This window comes from Euprymna scolopes, chromosome 17 (assembly GCF_053919585.1).
Source record: "Euprymna scolopes isolate OS-2025 chromosome 17, ASM5391958v1, whole genome shotgun sequence".
Lineage (NCBI taxonomy): Eukaryota > Metazoa > Mollusca > Cephalopoda > Sepiida > Sepiolidae > Euprymna > Euprymna scolopes.
Genome location: NC_136498.1, coordinates 115,076,644 through 115,101,706, shown reverse-complemented (window position 1 = coordinate 115,101,706; position 25,063 = coordinate 115,076,644). Strand labels below are relative to the sequence as shown.

Here is a 25,063-nt window from a genome sequence, read left to right as displayed (position 1 = left end):
ATTTCCACTTCTTAAAATTAGATTTAGCACATCTACTGTATCATTTTTCATAATTTTTTTTGAATTTGTACTAATTTCGACATACCACCTAAGTACGTAATAATGTTTTCACCTGAAATGTGTTCGTTTTAAAATCTAGTCTTCTGCACAAGCACCAGATTATTCTTACCCAAATTGCAAAGATTTTATCCATGATATCAAAAATAATTGTAAAATGTTATTAAGGGAGGGGTACTTACCAACTAATTTGTTTGGCTGTGTGTGTGTGTGTGTGTGTGTGTGTGTGTGTGTGTGTGTTTGTTTCAGGATGATGAGGGTTAGGGTTTTGTTTGTTATTTACAATTAAACAAAAAAATAAAATACAGGGTGGTCAAAAAGTCAGGTAACATTTTAAAGAAAAACGATATTAGCAATACACGTATATTTAAGTACCATACATTGAAATATAAAATGAAACAAACATGAAATATGTTTATTTTGTTAATTGTCGTCCATTTCTCTCTATCAATCGCTGGAAGCGATTAACCACTGATTGTGTAACACGTGTAATCATGTCAGCTGATATCCGCGCAATCTCCTCTTCAATAAATAACTTTAAAGACGCTATTGTATCAGGCTTCTTGCCATAAACGCTATCCTTTACATAGCCCCAAAGCCAGAAATCAGGAGGGGTAGTTTATATATTACACTCAAATATTTAAACAAATAATATTAAACGAATAGAGATTATAATGGATCATATTGTTTTTTCTACCTTTAACATGTTACCTGACTTTTTGACCACCCTGTAGTTAACTGTACAAATGAAAGCAAAATGCATTATGGTAGAATTCAATTTTGTATTAAAGTTAATGTGGTGGAGTGAGGGGCAGTCACTGACTTGTTTGCTTGGCCACAGTGTGGGTGCGGGATGGGGGATTTGTTTCTAATTGACAATGTAGAATTGGATTGCAATGGAACTTTTCACCAAAAAACGCAAAGTTTCTACCCACGCTTTAAAAAATAAAAGTGCGTGTGTGATGATACAATGAAAACAATCATTCAGTTTGAATACAATAAGAAACAAAAAATGAATTAATGAAGGCAGTGAAAAAGTAACATTGAAAAACAGAGAATCAGCAACTATGTCCCAAAGCCTAGCTGGAGTCCGAACACGGTACCCCCGTAATAATAATAAAGGGTTGGGTTCGAGACTCCTAACAAACCGTTCACCTGACGAAGGCCGGAGGGCAAAACGGCCGAAACGTTGTGACAATAACAACCAAGATGAGGAAGTCAGTCCGACAATCTCAATCAATGAGTAGAGTTACCCAGTATTGTCTGGGGGTAGAGTTACCCAGTATTGTCTGGGAGTAGAGTTACCCAGTATTGTCTGGAAGTAAACTTACCCAGTACTATCCGGGAGTAGAGTTACCCAGTATTGTCCGGGAGTAGAGTTACCCAGTATTATCCAAGAGGGGAAGGGTGGGAGGTGGATAACAACACATCCAAGAATTATTTGCTAGACAAGAAGTGCAAAAAATGTCTTTCCTCAAAAAAGCGTAACAAAACAAACCTGTTCGTCTGCATGGAAACATTTTGCTTTTTCTTAATGCAGCAAAGTTTTTATATACATTCTTAGCAATTGTGCACCATTGTTAACAAGAAAACAGAAGTGCAAAAAAACGCCCCCTCCCCCCAAAAAATTTGTAACAAGTAGCTTTTATCAAACCTGGAAACATTTAATATCTTAATGGTTTACATGCAGCAAAATTTTGCTTACATTATTAGTGATTGTGCACCATTGTTAACAAGAAAAGAAGCATTATATATTATTAGCGGTGGGGATGGTGCGCAGATTTGCCCAGGCGTGAATTATGTTTAAATCTGATATTTTAATTTGTCCAGATTTTGTATATTTTATTATACAGTCATGATTTCAAAAGTAAAAAAAAAAAAAGTATTTAGGTGCCATCAGCTAGAATCGAAACTGAAACTGTAGCATTCAAATCTGGTGACGTTACCACTGTACCAACGTGACACGCATATGGACTGATAAAAAATTAAAAACAAACTAAGATGAATGTCCAAAATGTTTAACGATATTTTCAATTTTTACCCAATTTTAAAACCTATTTTAACCAGCAAAAGACCCATGAAAGAACTGCCCATAAAAAATCCAATCATTTGAGGCCCGTAGTGCCACTCTACGACTTTTAGTTTCAAAGGAGATAGAGTTTGAAAATATGGAGACAGACAGACGGACATATAGCCTTTTATATATCAGATTTTTTTTTTGAATCCTTTGAGATGAGTAATTTGCATATTTATTTATTTATTTGTAGACTGTTATCCTCATCTTTATAATTGTTGTTTCACAACGTTTCAGCCAACTATTTCTCTGGCCTTCTTCAGGTGGTTAACCGTGACAGGATAGGAATGCTGAGTCTTGTAACTGTATCCTCAGTAATTACTGCCTTCCATAGTTGTTGTCGTCTCACCATGTTTTGGCCAACTAAACTTCTGGCCTGCTTTGGATAGGATTGAAACTGCTATCTTCAGACAATGCTCACCTGGAACCATAGAGATTCAACACCTCTGTCCACTGCACCACGGGCCCTGAAGCATTCCTATCCCATTGCGGTTAAGTCCCGAGGAATAGTTGGCCAAACATGAAACATGAAACATGAAACATAAAACATGAAACATGACGCACAGGAAACTTACCTAACATTCCAGTTGCTGTTTGATCATCAAAAGTTCCCGGAATATAACTGAGAACTGCCATTTGATCTCGAAGAATTGTTGACAATCTGTTGATGAAATTAGTCATCAAGCTATCTGCAAAGAAAAAAAGAAATGATTGCAATTAGAAAAAACAAAAAAGTAATTACGTTTAAAGACTAAACTGGTTTCCTTCAATAATTACAAGAAACCTTCTCTGCCACCAATAGCAATGGCCAGTGACTCCGTGTCTGAGAGCACATCTTTCAAACTGCTTGGCCTAACGTTTACAGGAAACATGAGTAGGAACAATTATATTAACAACATTGCCAGGGCTGCTGCGAAAAAGGTAGGCTCTCTCTACCGCGCTAGAAAACTACTGACACCTGAAAGTATCCTGTACCTCTACAAGGCCACCATTCGCCCATGTATGGAGTATTGTTGTCACATTTGGGCTGGTGCATCTGCTACTAGTATCTCGCTCCTAGACAAGGTTCAAAAAAGAGTCGCCAATCTGATAGGCCCTGAACTGGCATCTAAGCTTCAGCCTCAGTCCCATCGACGAAACATTGCATTCCTCTGCCTGTTCTACAAGTATTTTAATGGTGAATGCTCTGCCGAACTGCAGACACTTGTGCCCCCACGACGTAGACACCCTTGACAAACCCGACAGGCAGCTAAGTCCCACCCCCACACAGTAGAGATCCCTAGATGTAAAAGATCTTTCTACTCCAGTAGTTTCTTCTCCAGAACCGCTAGACTCTGGAATTCCATTCCAAGTTCCTGCTTCGCTAACTGTACTGACATGCAGAAGTTCAAGTGCAACGTGAACCGACATCTTGCTGCCCAAATCCCAACATAGTGCCCCAGTAGTTACTGCCCCTGATAATAGCCCCCTACACCAAAGTGGCAATGCGCCTTGTTTGGGGTGAAAATGTAAATAAAAAAAAAAAAATAAAAAAAAATATTCCACAGCTCCATCTCCTCTAATATTCAATGGTAAAGGTGAAATATTCTTTCTTGATTTCTTATATGTAATGGGAGAAATAAAAAGAAACAGCAAATAATTTCATTCTTTGCTCTGAGTAAAAGATAAAATTTCTGATCGTTTCAATAAGTTGTCGTTCAAGTAGCAAAGATCCTCATCAAATGACCACAATCTATTCATTGACAAAAAAGCATACCAGTCTCTCATTGATATATAGGGAAAAAAAGAAAATGAAAAAGAACAATGAATAACTCCATTATTTTTTCTGGGTAAAATATAAATTCCTAATTTCTTTCAATAAGTTTTTGTTTGAAATTAACCCAAAGTTAGCTGTTAAAATCAGTTCCTTTTGTTAAATATCTGCCTGTGGGGTAGTGGAGATAATATCTGACTGGGATAGAGACATCTATAAGGACATTTGCAAATGCATCTGACAAAATACATCCATTTAATAAATAAACAATATATAGTTGAAAGCAAACTTATATAGGAGGTGTTAGTTACATTAACTGCATAAGCAAAATCCCATGATACGTGTGTGACAGCTGACGATGTTATACTAATTGATTGACAAAAAGTAGCTAGTGAATTAAATCAACTTTTGTCAACTCCCACACACTTTCCATACCTCACAACTCACAGACTACTCGTTCACCACAACCGAACAATAAAAATATACTATTACTAGCAGGGAAACCCGATTTTACCCGGGAATGAATGAGGATCAACAAATGTTTCACCTTCCCATATTTTATTATCAAAATCGGTAAAATCGGCTATTTTCAATCCTCCCTGCAGTGACTTAGTCCATAATACATTGCACTGTAGAGAACCTACTGTTGATTTTATAAAATTATTTTTATATAATGGCTTTAAAGTTTTAAAGTACAAAAGTCAAGTATCATGGTTCAATTATGCTCTAAACAGAAACATTAATTTCAAACATGCCCCTGTCATATCAAAGAACCTAACGGTAATTTTATATGCCAGATCTTTCTACTTGTGCAGTGATAATGGCTTGAATTAGAGATTAAAATGCAAAAGTCAAGTATCATTGTTCAATTGTGCTTTTAAAAGAAACATTAATTTCGAACATGCCCTGTCATACTACTGTTGATTTTATATATCGGGCCTTTCTGCTTGTGTGGTAATAAAACTTCTCAAATGCGTTGGTGATGTTAGGCTGTGTAAGGTGTTAACTCTAGTCAAAAATCACCTGTTGTTTCTTTCATCAGATTTTTTCAATATTTATTGAAGACATTCTGATACAAAACCTATATAAAAACACTGCCTGGCACATAAAGTACATTTGTGTGAAATAATAAAAAAAAAAACAGCCCAGCCGTTTAGGAGTACATAGGGAACGAACTCATACACACACACAAAGTTGATTTTATCTAATAGTAGAGATATTTTCATACATCTTATCATTTTTTTATGCACAACAGCAAGATACAACAGTATAACAGCAGCAACAAAAACAACAACGGTGTACCTGGCCTGCGTGCTCAGCACGCTAATCTACGGCAGTGAATCATACGTCTGCTACTCCTGCCAAGTGAACAGACTTAGCACCTTTATACCAGTGCAACCTCAGGAAAAGCTTGGCCTTTGGGCTGGGCTGCTGCACTTCACTTAAGTTAATTAGTCCACGGTCAATGTAGGGGAACCCCTTAATACCGAGATAATTACTATTTTTTTATGGATACTGCCAGAGTGGCCCCTTTTTGAGGGGGAGCTGGTCCCCACCCCCACACACGATCTTGTGTCTAATTTGCTTTCGTGGGGAAGCAAATAAATAAAGCAACCTCAGGAGAATCTAAAGAAAAATATCTGGCAGGATCACATCTCAAACAAGACCGTCCCTTATCATGCAGGCATCTTGAGCATATTTGCTCTGCTCACTCAACAATGACCCCAGTGGCTTGGCCATGTCAGGTGAATGGATAATGGGAGGAAATTCGACAGTTGTTGGGGAAGCTCCATGTCTTGACAAGCTTCTCGGACTGACCTTCACTCCTGATCTGAAATAAGTGTTGACTCCGTTGTTTTTAAAAAAAAAAAAAAAAAAAAAAAAAAAAAAAAAGGCTTATAAAAGTAGTCACTGATGGGTAGAAACCAGAAACTCATAGTATTAATGCTAGCGTCTCTCAAGGTTACATTCTGGGCCCAACTATCTTCCTGATCTTTATCAATGATCTCCCAAATCACATTCTTAGATCATTTGTAAATATTATGCAGACAACACCACAATCTATGGCAACACTTCAAAGGCCAGCAACGGCCAAGATCTTTTTGATTCTCTCTCTTCTAATCTTGAGAATGTAATGTAATGGGGAAAAAGGCGGCTGGTTAATTTTAATGCATCGAAAACTAAGCTTCTTTCAATTCATCATAATCGTTCTGACTCCCATCACACCCAAAATGAAATGAATGGCTTTCGTCTTGGGGGAGCTCCATAAAATAGAGCACATAAATCTGTTGTCAAGATCGCTGGAAAAATGGTTGGATCACTCTACCGCTCTAGTAGGTATCTCACTGCTGATACAATCCTCTATCTGTTATTCTGAAATGGCAGACAAAATCGATTTGGAAGCAGTAAATAAGTCCCCCATGAGCAAGCAAATTATTTTTGACAAAGCAAATGGACACTTGTGTATCTCTGGTTGCCCTACTGAAGCTTTAAATTAACGAAAAAATTTTGGTCGACTTCTTAAAAAGTACAGAAAGAGCGGCTGGCTACGTCCTCACCAAATAGTAGCCCTTTATGTTCCAAGTGGCAATATGCTTTGTTTTGGGATGTAAAAAGATGAAAAAGAAAAAATGGGGGGGAGGTGAATTAGAGAGATCAACTCTTGTCAACTCCATACACTTTCCATACCTGACAGACTACTTATTCACCACAATCAAACAATAAAAATATTCACCACAATCAAACAATAAAAATATATCATATTTTCATTATGTTAAAATGTCCACATATGCTTCTAGAATAGTAATTTGAGGTTTTTTTGACATATAAAAACGATGTTTTTTATATTTGATATTTTAGTTTTTATATTTAAGAGGTTGTCTGCACTTGATCACTGCATTTTTGTGATAAAGAGTGGAGGTCTGCTTGAAATATAAAAAATAAAATGATATTTTTATACATGTGTTTGTCATGCATAGCAGCAATATACAAATCAATATAAATATACAAATCTTTACCAAAAACTTTTACAGGAAGGTTTTTGTTGCAAAATTATCTTATTTTTGCTTTCATGAGGGATTAAACAAATATGGAAACGTCATGATTTAGAAAAGAGATGATTTCTCGAGAGAAAATAAGGAAAAATTCTTGGAAGAAAATTTTTTTAAATTTACCCGTTCTTTCTTCTTCAGGATAGAATTCTCTGCTGAGAATTTCCAGTCTGCATTTCATCAAAAGTTCAATCAATTCTGGCGGAGTCAGCAGGCCACCATCTTCAGTCATTTCACTACCTAGTTGCACAAGGAGGAGCCACAAAAAAAACAAAAAGAAAGAAAAAAAGGGGACTTTAATTAAAAAAATTTACAAAAATAAAATCATTTTTTGAAAATTTGTATACGGTACCAACGGAAAAATAGTAAAAGAAATTTGGCTTTAAACTTTTTTAGAAATGTATGTATTGGTTTAGAAGTTTATAATTGGAAGAAATCTAGATTCTTATCACTTCAACATAGCTATTCAATGATTGACCTTGGTTGTGTAATAAAAGAAACTACTCACAAAAGTGGCATCTAAATCCTTATTACTTCAATATATCATCATCACAGTTATTCAGTGATTAACTTTGGTTCTGTAATAGAAGAAACTACTCACAAAAGTGTCAGCGCATCTGTTTGGCATGTCGAGTGTAGGTATCGTAGAAAAAAAAGAGGTAATGAACCAAGCATTGCATTTGATGGTAACGATACAGCTTCATACTCCATTTTCAATGAAAAATAAAAACGGAACTTGTATTTGTAGCCGGATTCTTCTTATGTATGGTATTCATTTGCATATGAGGGGAATAGCTGCTTTAAGAAAGATGACTGGAGTAGGATAGGATTTTTTTTTTACCTTTAGTTTTTCATTGGTCGAACTGCATAATCCCCCAAATCGGCATGCAAATAGCAACACTTACGTTTCTGTATTTTTGAGGTGAGGATTTTTTTTTTTTTTTTTTTTTTTTACATGGAGGTCGTCACCACTTATCAAGGCCCAGAAGCCACTCGTGGATAAGGGTTATTGTGTGTACAGTAATCAATGGGATCATCTATATATTAATACGATAGTGTATGTGTTATTTTGTGGGCCATGCTGACATCTTTTTTTTCCCCCCAAGTGACTGTCATTAAATTGTAAAATACTAGGTACGGGCAAAATGAATGCCGACGCTCAAAATGTATAAACATTTTGACCCCTCCCTTTACTTAAAAATTCACCAAAAATCAGGAAATTAACTGATTTTAATGAAATTTTCAGTATTTATCAAATAATGATCGCGGAATATAATGAACAAATTATTTTTATTTAAATCTTAGTGGAAATGTATTATTTTGTTTAAACAAAAAATACCTTTACTAACGTTATGGTTTTCAGTAGTAAATAAAAAAAACGCAAGAATTTATTTTTGCTTTTTTTTATATAAATAAAGCATCGTAATTTGTAACAATAAAAAAAAAAATAATTTTTACAGGAACATTACAAAAAAAAGCCTGTAAAATCTGTATTAATGAATTCGATATAACTCAAAGAAAAATAAATTTCTTGAACTACCAATATTACCATTGAATTAAGCATTGTTTATTTAATATTTTCACACGCAAAAAAATATAATAGCAAAAATATTTCAACTTTTTTTTTAAATTACAGATTTCGCTTAATTTTTATATGCAAGATTTTAATAATTTCCTTGCTCGCAAGAATGTGAAACTTTCGGCGTAACATAATTTTTATATAATCTCGAACAATAATTAAAAAAAAATTAATTTAAAAACAGGAACATAAAAATAATTAAATTAAAAAAATGATAAAAATTGATACAAACGTTCAGATTAGGAATGTATGGGTGCACGCCTGGAAAAAAAGAAAAAAAAAAAAGAAAGAAATCTGACACCCCTACCTCCTTTTACTATCATGACTTCATTTTGAAACAGCTTTTCAATTGGCTGAAATTTTGGGCCTCCTTATAATCGTGTTTACAATTTTTAGCTTGTTGCGTTTTTGGCAAACGGTAAATTACTTGCTTTTTGAGGGCTAATTAAGTTTTTTTCTCACAAACAAGGTGTTTTTTTATTTAATTCAATATCTTAGGACTTTACTAATTATCTTTAAAATAGACCCAGAAAACTAATATTTATCTTTTAAAGAATTTTTACAATGAATTCATTTAACTTCAAAATTTAGCTGAATTGGTTAATTCGCAGTGAAAACATTTTTCATAACTTTTTTTTTCACATGTACAAATATTTTTTTTTCCTTTTCGAAATTAACTTTAGTCTCTAATCTTTCAAATATAATCAAAAAGTAGTCGGAAACCTACAAAAAAATTATGATAAATCGACTTTCAAAACTAGGTCCTTCTATTTTTGCCCGTACCTAGTTATAACCTTTCATTTCTTGTAATAAATAATTTTTCCAAAGATTCTTCATAAGGTTTGAGCAGAGGATTGATCATCTATATATTAATATGATAGCGCTTGTGTTATATTGTGTGCCATGCTTACATCTTTTTTTTTTTTCCAAGTGACTGTTTAATTGTTATGACCTTCCATTTCATGTAATAAATTATTTTTACAAAGATTCTTCATAAGGTTTGGTTTTGGTTTCGATTATAGCCAAAGGAACTCAAGGTATACATATATACATGCATTTTTTATTTTTCTTCATAAGTTTTGGTTTCGATTTAATGCTGTTGAACCCAAGTCATATGGATACAATTTCTTTTATTTTTGAAATCACAACTTTATAATATATAAGAACCGATAGAAAATTGACTCTATAATAATATCTACAAAACCTGCATAAAATAAAATACACTATTTAAGCGTATTTTACGACCGGGCTACGCCGGGTGTCCCTGCTAGTTTGTATTATTTGGATTCTTCAGACTACTGTTCTCATATTGAGTGTGATTTTCAGGTGTATTTTGTCGAATTCTGGAATCTTTCTCTTGAACTCGAGATGTTTTCTGTCGGACCCAAAAATCTGCATCGAATTTCGAACAGAATGCTTTGTTTTATTCCACAGAGGTAGCATGCTCTTGTTCTATTGATCATGATTAGGTGGAAGTCCTAAATAATTTGCAGTTGTAATTTTTGAGTGTCGCACTGATTCCCAAGTTCGACACCTGAAGAAAAAAGAACTTATGTTTGTAGGATAGACAGTGGAGTATCATGTTTCTGAATTTTTTGGAGATGAAGATTGACTATTAGTATTATTTGGATTCTTCAAACTACTGTTCTCATCTTGAGTATTAGTTCCACAACGTTTCGATCAATGTAACCTATGACCTTTTTCAGACGTATTTTGTTGAATTCTGCAATCTTCCTCTTGAACTAATATATTTTGAAAAATGTTTTCTTTCTGAATTTTTAAGATAAGAATTAATTGTTTGTAATATTCGGATACTTTGGACTACCGTTCTCATCTTGTGTCATTTTTCACAATGTTTCTGTTGATTTAACCTACGACCTTCTTCAAGTGTATCTTGTTGAACCCGAGAATATTTCTGCTGAATTCTGGAATTTCCACAGAATTTTAAACGGAACCCTGTATTTAATCCACAGGGTTATCATGTTCTCGTTCTGTCAACCATGACTGGGTAGAAGTGCTAAGTAATTTGCAATTGTATTTTGAGTGTTTTATTTCATTATTAGAATCCTTAGAGATGAGTAATTTGTGTACTTATTTATTTATTTAAAAACTATTATCCTCATTTTCATGGTGTTTAATTTATTTTTATTTCGGATTATTATTCTCATCTTTATTATTTTTGATCTTTAATTAGTTTTGTTTATTCACAACGTTTCGGCCAACTATTCCTCTGGCCTTCGTCAGGTGGTAACCGCGACAGATAGGAACTTCGAATCTCCTAACTGCATTCTCAGCAATCACTGCCATCTGTAGTTGTTGTCGTCTCACCACGTTTTTGGCCAATTAACCTCTGGCACGCTTTGGGTGGGATTGAAACCACTATCCTCAGACAATGTTCATCTGGAACTGTAGAGATTCAACGTCTCTATCAACTGCGCCACGGGCTCCGAAGGGCGATCAAGGTTGGATTCTTTGATCTTATAAATCCACGTTTATTTATTTGATCTTCTAGTCGGGTCCGTTCATGGTGGTTGTTTCACAACGTTTCGGACAGTTATTTCTTTGGCCTTCATCAGGTGGTTAATCGCAACAGCATACGAATGCTGAGTCTTAATTGTATCTTCAGTAATTGTGATGTGTTAGATTTCTTTTTTGTGCATAGTGGCAAGCAATTTAGTCATTCACAGATATAACAATGAATAAATGTAAAACTTTACTGCAATTTCATGGAATTTCCGATTATCAGAAGTATTAATAAAATCCAAAAAATCTTTTACAAAATTCTGAATTTTTGAGACGAGGATTGATTATTTGTATTATTTGGATTCTTCAGACTAATGTTCTCATCTTGAGTGTAATTTTCTGTTCAAGAAACATATCCACGACACACCAAGAAACACCCTTACTCCTCGAGAAATGATGTCCAATTCAAAAAAACTGTCCTCAACTCAAAAACTGTCCTCAACCGTCGCAAAACCAAGACTGTCAATAAACTGACGTAAAACTCATTGACACATCTTGATTAACAGTACTTTTTTGTTAGTTCCCTTTGCATACTTTGGTGAACAACTTCGTCTTCACTGTTCCGCTGATAAACTTTTTTTCTTGTTACATTTTTTTTTGTTTACTTTCTAACACTTGAGGTGTGGGGGTGGGTCATCTATAGTATCACACATGGACTGGGACAAAAAATCTCAAATTTTTCATCAAGACAAAAATGTGATGTTGCCTGTAATCTTAATTCAAAATGAAAGTGGAAAAAAATATACCTGACATGATAATGACCGTCGGCAAACTACCAGACAGTGTCACGATTTGCTCAGCATGTTCATCCAATCCAATCACTGCATCTTTGACGACTTCCTTTAGAAGAAGAGTACCTTCCTCAATGTCCATCGGCTTCATTTCTTCTTTGAAAAACACACGCTTTTTCGACGCAATCAAGAACTCGCAGGTTGACACAATAAACATTTTCACGTTGGTGACACCCCGCCCAAACACCAACTTATTACAAAGTGACAGGAATTTGTCTTTGAGGGGACTCAAGATTACATCTTCGGCGTTATCCATCACAATCGCAAAGGTCGTCTTGGATTTTTCATTGATGGTTGAAATAACGGCATCGAGCCAAATTGCATCATCTGCTTCCGATTTATCAAGATAATGCTGAAAAAATTAAAAATAAAAAAAATATATAGTTGATAAAAAAAAATATATAGTTGATGAAAAAAATCTATATAGTTGATGAAAAAAATCTATATAGTTGATGAAAAAAATTTATATAGTTGATGAAAAAAATCTATATAGTTGATGAAAAAAAAATATATAGTTGATTAAAAAAATATATAGTTGATGAAAAAGATCTATATAGTTGATGAAAAAAATCTATATAGTTGATGAAAAAAATCTATATAGTTGATGAAAAAAATCTATATAGTTGATGAAAAAAAATATATAGTTGATGAAAAAGATCTATATAGTTGATGAAAAATATCTATATAGTTGATGAAAAAAATTTATATAGTTAATAGAAAAGAAATAAAAACCACAAAATTATTTTGGAAATAAAAGAAAAAAAAAGTTATTGTAAAATAAATAAATGATTTGAAACCTTTTATCTTTGAAAATCTAATCTATAAACGGCTATATGTCTGTCTGTCTGTCGGTCTTCATATTTTCAAACTTCATCTCCTCCAAAACTAAAAGTTGCAGAGTGGCGCTAGGGGCCCTCAAATGATTGGATTTTTTACAGGCCGTTCTTTTAAGGGTCTTTAGCCAGTTAAAATTATTTTCATGGGGTCAAAAATGGATCAAGATTGAAAAAATCATTTTGTACATTCATTTTAGTTTATTTTTAATCGGTTTATATGCGTGTCACGTTGATACAGTGGTAACGTCACCAGCTTTGAATGCTAGAGTTTCAGTTTCAATTCTAGCTGATGACACCTAAATACTTTTATTTTACTTTTGGTATCATGATTTTATAATAATATATACGAAATCTGGACAAATTAAAATATCATATTTAAGCAAAGCCCCCCCCGCCCCCCCCACTAGTCTATCTATATATAAAAGTGATTTTGTCTGTCTGCCTGTCTGTGTTAGGAACAGTCTCTACCAAACTACTCTGTCAATTTTTGGTCTACAGATTTGATATATAGGGGATTTGGACCTGTGGAACAAATTCGATTTGGGTTTTTAGCTGGTAAAAATAGCTGCTAAACCGTCTCAAACGAAAAAAATTAAAATTTTCAGGCGTAAGTCAATTAAACATTCTTTCTATGCATGCACAAATATACATTTATATTTTTAATAACATTAACTTTTTAAAAGTTTTTATATGCATATGGACTTAGAGCAGATGGAATTTTTTTTTTTTTTACAAGGTGGTCACGGAAGCCACTCAGGGATAAGGGTTATTGTAAGTACAGTACGTTAGTGTGGATATTTAGAGTGTCTACTTAAGGGGGCGGTTCATCAGGAATTTGTTTACATTGGACTTGAAGACATTCAAGTTGTAGTCAGGAGGGAAGCAAGCAGACGGAACAGAGTTCCACAGGCATGCAGTTCTAAGAAAGAAGCTTTGTTCATGGAATCTACGTTTTGATTTAGGCATAGATAAAGTGTGAGGAAAGTTTTTGACAGTGGATTCAGTTAGACAGGTGTTTTTTGTAAAAGATTGGCGAGGGTGGACCAGAGATTGGAGTTCAGACGAGCACCTGCCATGGAAATAACGATAAAACAAAGATAGGCTTGCAACGTCTCTTCTGTGGGAGAGAGGTTGCAGGGAAGAGAAAAGGGCATCCCCCACTAAGCCACAAAGTCTATTTTGTACTCTGTCAAGGCAGGATAGGCTGTTTTTAGCAGCTCCTGCCCAGATATGGCAACAGTATTCCATCCTTGGACGTACTTGGCTTTTATATAGATAGAGAATTGCATCAGTAGTGAGATATCTTCTTGAGCGGTAGAAGGATCCCACCATCTTTCCAGCGACCTTGGCAACAGACTTGATGTACGTGTTCCATTTCAGATCAGGAGTGAAGGTCAAGCCCAGAAGCTTGTCAAAACATGGGGCTTCTCTTAGACGAGAGCCATCCATTTCAATTGATGGCAGATGGGGATCAGAGCGTTGATGATGTAAAGATAGGAGTTTGGTTTTAGATGCATTAAAGGTAACCAGCCACGACTTCCCCCACTGAACCACTCATTCGAGATCAGAGGAGAGAGAATAAGAGAGAGCTTTGTCATTTACAGCCTTTGGTGTGTTGCTGTAGATGGTCGTGTCATCAGCATAGATGTCAACGAATGATTTAAGTATGTGTTTTGGAAGATCATTGATGTAGATCAGGAAGAGAGTTGGGCCCAGGATGGACCCTTGAGGGACTCCAGCATTAATACTGCAGGCCTCTGATTTTTGTCCATCAACCACTACTCTTATGAGCCTATCAGAGAGAAATGATTTAATGATAGAGAGAATATTTCCAGTTATACCGTAGCTGGAAATCTTGTGAAGTAAGCCTTTATGCCATACCTTGTCGAAGGCCTTCAATATGCCCTGGAAAGGAAGCCTTTGTCAAGAGATTCACTAATCCTATGAGATATAACCGTTAGCACATCTGCGGCAGATCTTGCAGAACGGAAACCATATTACGTGTCACTAAGAAGGTTGTTTCTGCTGAGGTGGTTGACTATTTCTCTATTTAATATCGATTCCAGCAACTTACTCATAACACACAGGAGACTTATTGGTCTATACTGAGAGGGAGATGACTTATCACCTGAGTTCTTAAATATAGGGCATACTGATGAGGTTTTCCAGGGTGTTTGAAAGCACTTCTCCTTAAGGCAACGTTTAAACAGTTTTGTAAGTATGGGAGCAAGTTCTGGTTGAAGTTTTTTAACACTATAATTGGGATGCCGTCAGGGCCAGTAGCTTTACTGGAATCAAGGTTCTTGATTAGCTTGGCGACCTTATGCACAGATATTTGTATGTTACCTAGCACGTTCTGTATTATAGGAGGAAACATGGGGAGTTGATGGCCTTCGTCGCATAGGGTAAAATTAGCTGCAAAGTTCTTGGCAAATAGTTTGGCCTTGTCTGAAGCTGACGAGATGACCTCTGGTCTGTTGATAATGGTTGGGATAGAACGCACACTTCTGTTCAGGATCCTATTTGTTATTTGCCAAAACTGGTGGGAACCAACCCGCTGATCAGCTACTTTGGATTTAACAGACTGGGCATATAGTTCTCTTGCATTTTTTATTACTCTTTTACAGTGGTTGCTGGCGTTCTTGAAAGCAGCTCTAGTCTCAGTGCATCTATTACGTTGGTAGCCATGGAAAAAGTGATTTCTGTGCGCGATGGCAGCAGCACATTCTGGGGAGAACCATGGCTGGCTGGTAGGTTTTTGTTGGAATTTTTTAGATGGTATGAATCGATCTATGCCTACAATTAACCATTCGGTCAGGTCTGATACTATAGAGGATAAATCATTTTTAAACATGGAATGCAGAGGTAGATCAGATATAAATATACGGAAGCTATCCCAGTCAGCCATGGAATATCGGTATACAGTACGGTGGAGGGGTACATCTGGGGACTTATTACATTTCATTTTTATCTTAACTGATATGATGGAGTGGTCGGAGGATCCTAGAGGAGAAAGAACGGAACATGAACATAGCTCAGAGGAAGTTGAGAGAAAAAGGTCTAGGAGGCTTGAATATTGACCTGTAGTATCGGGCACACGGGTGGGTTCGCAAACAATGTGAGTGAGGTCATAAGCAATGGCAAAATCATGACAGAACCTCCCCTCATCGTCCGTCTTATTTGAGTGGGTCAGCCATTCCACATTATGGACGTTGAAGTCACCACAGATGTTGATGTTAGCCGAGGGGTGTGCAGACAGGATGTGGTCTATTTTCTCAGATATGCTCTTAAAGATAGTAACTCCACTGTTGTGGGGCCGATAGAGGGCAAATATAAATGCAGTGGTGTAAGCAAGTGCAACCCGGAAGCACATATAAGGTAAATTAGGGTCTTCTTCTGGAGATATCCTTGCCACATGGGAAGCCATCTTTAATGTAGGCACATATACCATGCCCATGGCGATATTGGGGGTCAGATTTAGATGTTAAGTTAGAGTATCCGTTAATTATGAACTCATCTAGGGAAGTGGTCAGCTCTATTCCAGTTTCACTTAGAAAGAATATGTCCGGTGTCGACTCCTGTAATTGGGTTTCAACCTCTGGAAGGTTGGAACGTAGACCCCTGATGTTGGAGAAGGAGACATGGTAGTAGGGGTCTACGTTGGAAGAGGGGGTTCTAGGTATATTGAATGAATAAGACTGGGGGGCTACATGTTTTAGTTTCGATTCTAGCTTATGGCACCCAAATCATTTTTTTTTTTTAAACTTTGAATCACTACTATATATTGGGTACAATATAATAATTAATATATTATAGGCACTATAATAACTATAAAATTAGCATGAATAAAAAATATCATATTTAAGCATATTTTATCACCGGGCAAGCTCTGCAGCCGCTATTATATATTGGGTACAATATAATAAGCAATAGAGAAATAGCTCTATAATAATAAATACGAAATCTGGATAAATAAAAATATCATACCAGGGAATGCTGGACAGCCTGCTAGTTATTAAATAAAGTTGTTCTATTATTTACATTATTATTATAAATTATTAATTATTATAATTTATTATTATACATTATTAATTATTATATCATGAATTATTAATTATTATAATTTATTATACATTATTATTATATCATAAATTATTAATGATTATAATTTTTATACATTATTAATTATTATTATACATTATTATTATATCATAAATTATTAATTATTATAATTTATTATACATTATTAATTATTATAATTTATTATTATACATTATTATTATTATTATATCATAAATTATTAATTATTATAATTTATTATACATTATTGTTATAATTTATTATTATACACTATTAATTATTATATCATAAATTATTCATTATTATAAATGAAATTATTATAATTTATTATTATACATTATTAATTATTATAATTTATTATAAATTATAAATTATATCATAAATTATTAATTATTATTGTTATTATAATAAACTATTACTTATTACAGATTTTTAATTATATTATTATTATAAATTATTAATCATATTGTAAATCATGATATTATTATTATAAATTATCAATTATTAGCAGGCCACCCAGCATTGACCGGTTGTAAAATACGTATAAATATTATATTTTAATTCATACAGAAACTGAGGCATGTGTATGCAAGGATTGTTTTTTTCTAAACAGTTCACTTCTTATGAGTAAAAAAAAAATACTCGAGCTAAGATCAAAACCAAAACCTAACAACAGTACAATAACCACTAGACCAGCTTGACTCGATCTTTAAAAAGTGTTTTCAAAGCTACTTATTCTTGACATAAAAGAGCTATCATGTTTCACAGCTGCGTATGTGCCTTTGTGAAACAGTTGATAAACAAATAAAAATCCGATGACCTCAAGTAGCAATTTTTAAATTTTTACCCCTTAGCAGCCCTTTTTTTTTTCAGATGAAAACTGCTTAAGTTTTCTACATGTCTGATTACCCTATATACCAAATTACAAGTCTGTAGATCCAGAATAGTTGAGTACATAGGTTGAGAAGTGTCCCATTACACATGGACATTCTCATTTTTATAGATATACTAGATATATCTGCGTTGCCTGGTATTAAACATAACGTTAAATTTTTTTAACGAAGATGAAGTAAAAAAAAAAAAAAAAAAAACATACTCAAGCTGAGATCGAAACCCAAACCTAAAGACAGTAAAGTATGATAACCATTGGACCAACTTGACACGATCTTTAGAAAGTGTTTCCAAACCCCGTGAAACTGTTGACAAATAGATAAACTCCAATGACTCCCAAATACCAATTTTGACTCCTTAGCAGCCCTTATTCAGGATGAAAACCAATTACAAGGTTTCCCACATGTCTGAATACCCTATATAACAAACTTGAAGTCTGTAGATTAAAAATTCATTGAGTATATAGATTAGAAAGTGTCCACACACACACACACACACACACACACACACTTCTAGAGATCTATGTATATAATAGTTTGATTGTCAAAAGAATGCTTACCTCTACAATTTCAGCCAGAAGTCGAATCCGTATGATATCCAAATTTTCAACTTTCCGAAGATCAACGTGAATCAATTTCACAGCCGATTTATCCTTAGATTGCTTCTGTTTCTGGTGCAGGAATTCCCATACTGTTCGTGACTTTCCAACACACTGCATTCCAAAGATTCCAAATATTTTGTGACTTGACCAATTCTGTTCCCATCTTTCGAGATATTCCGTCCGTCCGATGAACTGATAATCATCAATATAGGGATTTACTTCTTCTTCATCCATCTGAAAGAAAAAAAAAATCAGCACTAAAATTAGTAGGTGGCTATATGGAGTCCTGGAAATGGCTGAAGCAGTTTACGATCTAAAAATCACTTTATTTCATATATATTTTTAGGAGAGAACAGCTATATGGAGTCAGTCCTGGAAATGGCTGAAGCAGTTTACGATCTAAAAATCACTTTATTTCATATATATTTTTAGGAGAGAACAGCTATATGGAGTCAGTCCTGGAAATGGCTGAAGCAGTTTACGATCTAAAAATCACTTTATTTCATATATATTTTTAGGAGGGGGCGGGTATATGAAGTCAGTCCTGGAAATGGCTGAAGCAGTTTACGATCTAAAAATCACTTTATTTCATATATATTTTTAGGAGAGAACAGCTATATGGAGTCAGTCCTGGAAATGGCTGAAGCAGTTTACGATCTAAAAATCACTTTATTTCATATATATTTTTAGGAGAGGACAGGTATATGGAGTCAGTCCTGGAAATGACTGAAGCAGTTTACAATCTAAAAATCACTTTATTTCATATATATTTTTAGGAGAGGGCAGGTATATGGAGTCAGTCTTGGACATGGCTGAAGCAGTTCACGATCTAAAAATCACTTTATTTTTATATATATTTTTACGAGGGGGTGTATGGAGTCCGTCCCGAAAATAGCTGAAGCATTTCACAATCTAAAAATCACTTTATTTCATATATATTTTTAGGAGGGGGCAGGTAGAGAGAACAGAATCACCTATATTCAATAATGTCAATGTTTTGTTCTATTTCTGCGTTGCAATAAATAATAAATAAATATGATCTGTTTCTGACCACAGTTCCCGATGATTGTGTTACAAATGCCCACAGCCTACTTGGGAATGCTGATCATGTAATGATAATAGTTGAAATCGCTCTAAACTCTAGAGCCAAAACGGAAGAGGCATTGCTCAAAGCAATGAGATATTATATAAAGGCTGACTGTGAAGCCATCAGGGATCTCATCAGAGACGCCTCATGGCGAAATATCTTTTCACTTTCTGCTGGACAGTGCGCAATTGAGACCACTGAATGGTTCAAAATGGCAATTGAAGCACATGTTCCCATGTGGAAATTTTATAGCAAGCCCCACTCTCTCCAATGGTTTACTTCTACTTGTGCAGCTGTCATCGCGCAAAGGCAGCATGTGTACCGCAGATTTAACCGACTTAAGTCCAGTTCAAACAGACAGAAGTATATTAGAAGCCAGAAATAACTGTAAGAAAGAAATAGCGACAGCTAAGAGAGAATTTACTGAGACCACAAAAAAATACATCGAAGAACAGAAATTAAGAACCCGTAACTTCTGGAAAATCTACAACAGTGTAGTAAATAATGGGCAATCAATAATTCCCCGACGATCCAACAATCACGAGGTTGTTTGCTCAGCAACCGAGAAGACCAACATGATTGCCAGTCGGTTTTCCTCCAACTCCACACTGGACCCTGCTAACCACCCCCTTCCTGACTTTCCTTTGCAGACAGACACCACACTAGACAATCTGAAAATCACCCCTTCTCAGGTGCATGCTATCATAAAAAATCTTAACACTTCAAAAGCATGTGGATTTGATCTCATCGCAGCTGTGATATTAAAAAAGTGCTCAGCCGAAGTAGCTCCAGTTCTCTCCAAACTTTACAACAAATGCCTTAATGAATCTTGCTTTCCTGCCTGCTGGAAAACTGCTTCTGTGGTACCAGTTTTCAAGAATTCTGGCAAAAGAACTGACCCAGTAAATTACCGCCCCATTAGCCTCCTCCCATTTTTCACCAAATTAACTCAGCTCTAGTCCATCATCTTAAAGATGCTAAACTTCTGACTGACCAACAATATGCATTTAGGCAAGCCCGTTCCACAGCAGACATCCTAACTGTATTCTCACAGCGCATATACCATTCACTTGACAAAGCATAGGAGGGTAGAGCGGTAACTCTAGATATATCTAAGGTTTTTAGAGGGTATGGCACAAGGGTCTCCTCAGGAAAATTAAATCATACAGTATCGCTGGTAGAATATTTAACATAATTAAATCCTTCTTAGATAAGAGAAAAATCCAGGTTGTCCTCGATGGTTGTACATCTAAACAATATGATATAAATGCGGGAGTACCTCAGGGGTCTATCCTTGGACCTCTATTATTCCTAATATTCATAAATGACCTCCCTGACAAAATTGTCTGTGAAATGGGTATATATGCTGATGACACCACGCTCTATAACAGACACGACAGGAAAACAAATGAACACATATCTAAAGAAATGGCAAAAACACTAGAGGATGACCTCCAATCTGTAGTGGAATGGGGACAAAAATGGATGGTCACATTCAATGCTGCCAAGACTAAACTGGTTTCCTTCAATCACTACAAGAAACCTTCTCTACCACCAATAGTAATGGCCAAAGACTCTTTATCTGAAAGTACATCTTTTAAACTCCTCGGCCTAACCTTCACAGGAAACAGGAGTTGGAAAAATTACATTGAGAGCATTGCCAGGACCGCTGCAAAAAAGGTAGGTTCTCTCTTCCGTGCTAGAAAGCTACTAACGCCTAAAAGTATCCTGTACCTCTATAAGGCCATCATTCGCCCATGTATGGAGTATTGTTGTCATATTTAGGCTGGTGCATCTGCTACGAGTCTCTCGTTCCTAGACAAGGTTCAAAAGAGAGATGCCAACCTAATAGGTCCTGAACTGTCATAAGCTTCAACCCCTGTCCCATCGACGAAATGTAGCATCCTTCATCCTGTTCTACAAGTACTTTAATGGTGAATGCTCTGACGAACTGCAAGTACTTGTACCTCCTCGATGTAAATATCCCCGACAAACCCGACAAGCAGCAAAATCCAACCCCTTCACAGTTGAGATCCCTAGATGTAAGCGAGCGTTCTACTCCCTAGATGTAAGAGACTTTCACCAGAACCGCTAGACTTTGGAATTCCCTTCTGGATTCCTGTTTCACCAACTGTACTGACATGCAGAAGTTCAAGTGTAACGTGAACCGACATCTTGCTGCCCAACTCTCCACAGAGTACTCCTGTAGCTTATGTCCCTGATAGTAGCCCCCTACATCAAAGTGGCAATGTGCCTTGTTTGGGGTGAAAATGTAATAAAAAAATGTTTAAAAAAAAAGAAAAAAAAAGAAAAAAGTCAACTCTTTCAACATTGACCTCTTAGCAGCCAAATTTTCACCCAAAAGCTTGCTGCATGTCTGCAATACCCTTTATGTAAAATTTCAAATGCTTAGACACAAAATTTGCTGAATAGTTTGTTAGAGAGCGCAAAGGTCAAATCCTTTGATCTTTGACCCCTTGGCAATCAAATTTTCGGCCCAAAACTGATTAAAAAGCTTGCCTTATGTCTGAATACTTTATGTAAAATTTCAAATGTTTAGACCCAAAATTGGCTGAGAGGTCAAATTTTTTTAACTGTGATCCCAATTTTGACCCCTTAACATTTATTATTTTGGGCTCAAATCAAGTTAAAAAATTTGATCCGTGTCCAAGGAATCTATATCTAAAATTTCAAGTGTTTAGACCCCCAAAAGGCGGAGGAGTTTGGTAGAGTTTTCAAAGGTCAAATCATTGAACTTTGACCCCTTGACAGCCAAATTTCTAGCTGAAAACCGATGAAAACGATTTTCTTAAATCTTAATACCCCGATGTCAAATCTCGGGTCTGTAGATTGAAAACTGACAGAGTAATTTGGTAGGGAAATGGACAGACACAGACAATTTCACTTTTATAGATATAGAACGAGGCAGGTATATGTCAGTTTTTTCCATAACGAGTATGTACAATGTAACATTTTTTTTAATATTTTCATTTTTTAATGTCTTGATTAAACTGTACATGTTCCAATTTTTTTTATCACTTCTTCGTACGTAATGAATAGTCGGAAAAGAGAAGAAAAAAAAGATTTACGCAATAAATCCTTCTCAACGCCAAAAAAAAACAAAACAAAACAAAACAAACAAAAAAAAAAAAACAATCCATTTTATTTATTTATTTTTATTCAAATTCCAGTTAAATGAACGATTCTCTTTCAATAGCCAAAACGCGTGTTTCGTTTCATATACCCGACGTTTCATGTTTCGCAATTTGGATTTACCAGGTGACTTCTATTGCTATTGCTGCTGCTGCTGCTGCTATTATTATTATTATTATTATTATTATTATTATTATTATTATTATTATTATTGTTGTTGTTGTTGTTGTTGTTGGTAAAAATAGGGGGACCTAGTTTTGAAAATCGATTTATCATAATTTTTTTGTAGGTTTCCAACTACTTTTGGATTGTATTTGAAAGATTAGAGACTAAAGTTAATTTCCTAAAGGAAAAAATATTTGTACACGTGAAAAAAAATGTTATGAAAAATGTTTTCACGGCGAGCTAACCAATTCAACTAAATTTTGAAGTTAAATAAATTAATTGTAAAAATCCTTTAAAAGATAAATATTGGTTTTCTGGGTCTATTTCAAAAATAATTAGTAAAGTCCTAAGATATTAAATTAAAAAAGAAAAGAAAAAGAAACAAAAAGACACCTTGTTTGTGCAAAACAAACTTAATTAGCCCTGAAAAAGCAAGTAATTTACCGTTCGCCAAAAACGCAACAAATTAAAAAAAAATGTAAACACGATTATAAGGAGGCCCAAAATTTCAGCCAATCGAAACGCTGTTTTAAAATGAAGTCATGATATAAAATGAGGAAGGGGTGTCAGATCCCCCCCCCAGACGTGCATCCATACATTCCTAATCTGAACGTTTGTATCAATTTTTATCATTTTTTAATTTAATTATTTTTTATGTTCCTGTTTTTAAATTATTTTTTTTTAATTATTGTTCGAGATTATATAAAAATTCTGTTACGTCGAAAGTTTCACATTCTTGCGAGCAAGGAAATTATTAAAATCTTGCATCTAAAAATTATGCGAAATCTGTAATTAAAAAAAAAAGTAGAAATATTTTTGCTATTATAATTTTTTTGTGTGTGAAAATATTAAATAAACAATGCTTAATTCAATGGTAATATCGGTTGTTCGAGAAATTCATTTTTCTTCGAGTTATATCGAATTCATTAATACGGATTTTAGGGGCTTTTGTAATGTTCCTCTAAAAAAAATTTTTTTTTTTTGTTTTTTATTGTTACAAATTACGATGCTTTATTTATATAAAAAAAGGAAAAATAAATTCTTGCGTCTGAAAATTATAACTTTAGTAAAGGTATTTTTTGTTTAAACAAAACAATACATTTCCACTAAGATTTAAATAAAAATAATTAGTTCATTATTTTCCGCGGTCATTATTTGATAAATATTGAAAAACTCATTATTTGTTTCAAGAATAATAATAAAAAAAAAAAAAGGAAATATTGTTTTGTTGTTTTTTTTTTTAAATCGCTAACTATGACATGTGACACAGCCGACGTCGCGCCACAATATGTCTTGCTTTCTGGGTCAAGGTTTGGTGATAAAACGCATGCTCTCCCGAGCACAACAACTCTCTCTCTCTCTCTCTCTCTCTCTCTCTCTCTCTCTCTCTCTCTCTCTCATACACGCTGGACAGAGATTTGGGGCAATAAATTATCTATCAAAAATGCCACTGAAACCATCTATTAGAATTTGGGATTTTTTTTTAAAACCCTTTTTCACCCAACCAAAGAATAATGCCATTGGATGTACAGGCTATTATTTCGGAGTATGTCTACGAGGGACTATGAAGGAAGTTAAGTACCAAGATGTTTGTTCACATTACATTTAATACTGATCATGCTGTGATAATGAGAGAGATAACTCTAAACTCTCGATCTCAAGTTGAAGAGTCACTGCTCAAAATGACAAAATACTACAATAAGGCTGAACGGGAGGCCGTCGGGGATCTCATCAGAGATGCTTCATAGGGAAATATCTTTTCTCTTCCTGCTGAACAGTGCGCAAATGAGACCACTGAATGGTTCAAAGCAGCAACTGAATCACATGTTCCCACACGTAAGTTCTATAGCAAACTCCACTCTCTCCAATGGTTTACTTCTAATTGTGCAGCTGCCATTGCTCAAAGACAGCTTGCATACCGCAGATTTATTCGACATAAATCCAGTACAACTAGATAAAAGTATATAGAAGCTAGAAGTAATTGTAAGAAGGAAATAGCCACAGCCAAGAGAGAATATGCCAAAACCAGCAGAAGACACATTAAAGCGCAGAAATTAGGAACATGTGATTTCTGGAAAATCTACAATAGTGTAGTAAATAATGGACAATCAACAATTCCCGCACTATCAAACAATCATGAGGTTGTTTGCACAGCAACCGAGAAGGCTAGTCTGCTTGCCTGTTGGTTTGCCTGCAGCTCTATTTTGGACCAAGCAAACCACTCCCTCCCAGACGGACAGAAACCACACTAGATGATCTGACAATCACTCCTTCTCAAGTACATGATATTATAAAAAAAAAAACTTTTTTACGACTGGACAAAGCCCCTCCCCCTTGCTAGTTTTTAAATACTTTTTGCAAAGTTATATTTCTGCGCTTTAATGTGTCTTCTGCTGGTTTTGGCATATTCTCTCTTGGCTGTG

At 34.9% G+C, this 25,063-nt stretch overlaps 1 protein-coding gene across 1 annotated transcript in view; it reads right to left on the bottom strand.

Moving 5' to 3' along the window:
* The window catches only part of LOC145296905 (uncharacterized), a 111,396-nt gene that overhangs the window by 22,852 nt on the left and 63,481 nt on the right, over positions 1-25,063 (bottom strand). Inside the window, exons 2-5 of the mRNA XM_080143067.1 lie at positions 18,194-18,469; positions 11,783-12,179; positions 7,058-7,174; positions 2,707-2,820 (exon numbers count right to left, since the gene is read on the bottom strand). Of these exons, the coding sequence (XP_079999193.1) occupies positions 2,707-2,820; positions 7,058-7,174; positions 11,783-12,179; positions 18,194-18,469 (904 nt within the window). The remainder of the gene's footprint in view (positions 1-2,706; positions 2,821-7,057; positions 7,175-11,782; positions 12,180-18,193; positions 18,470-25,063) is intronic.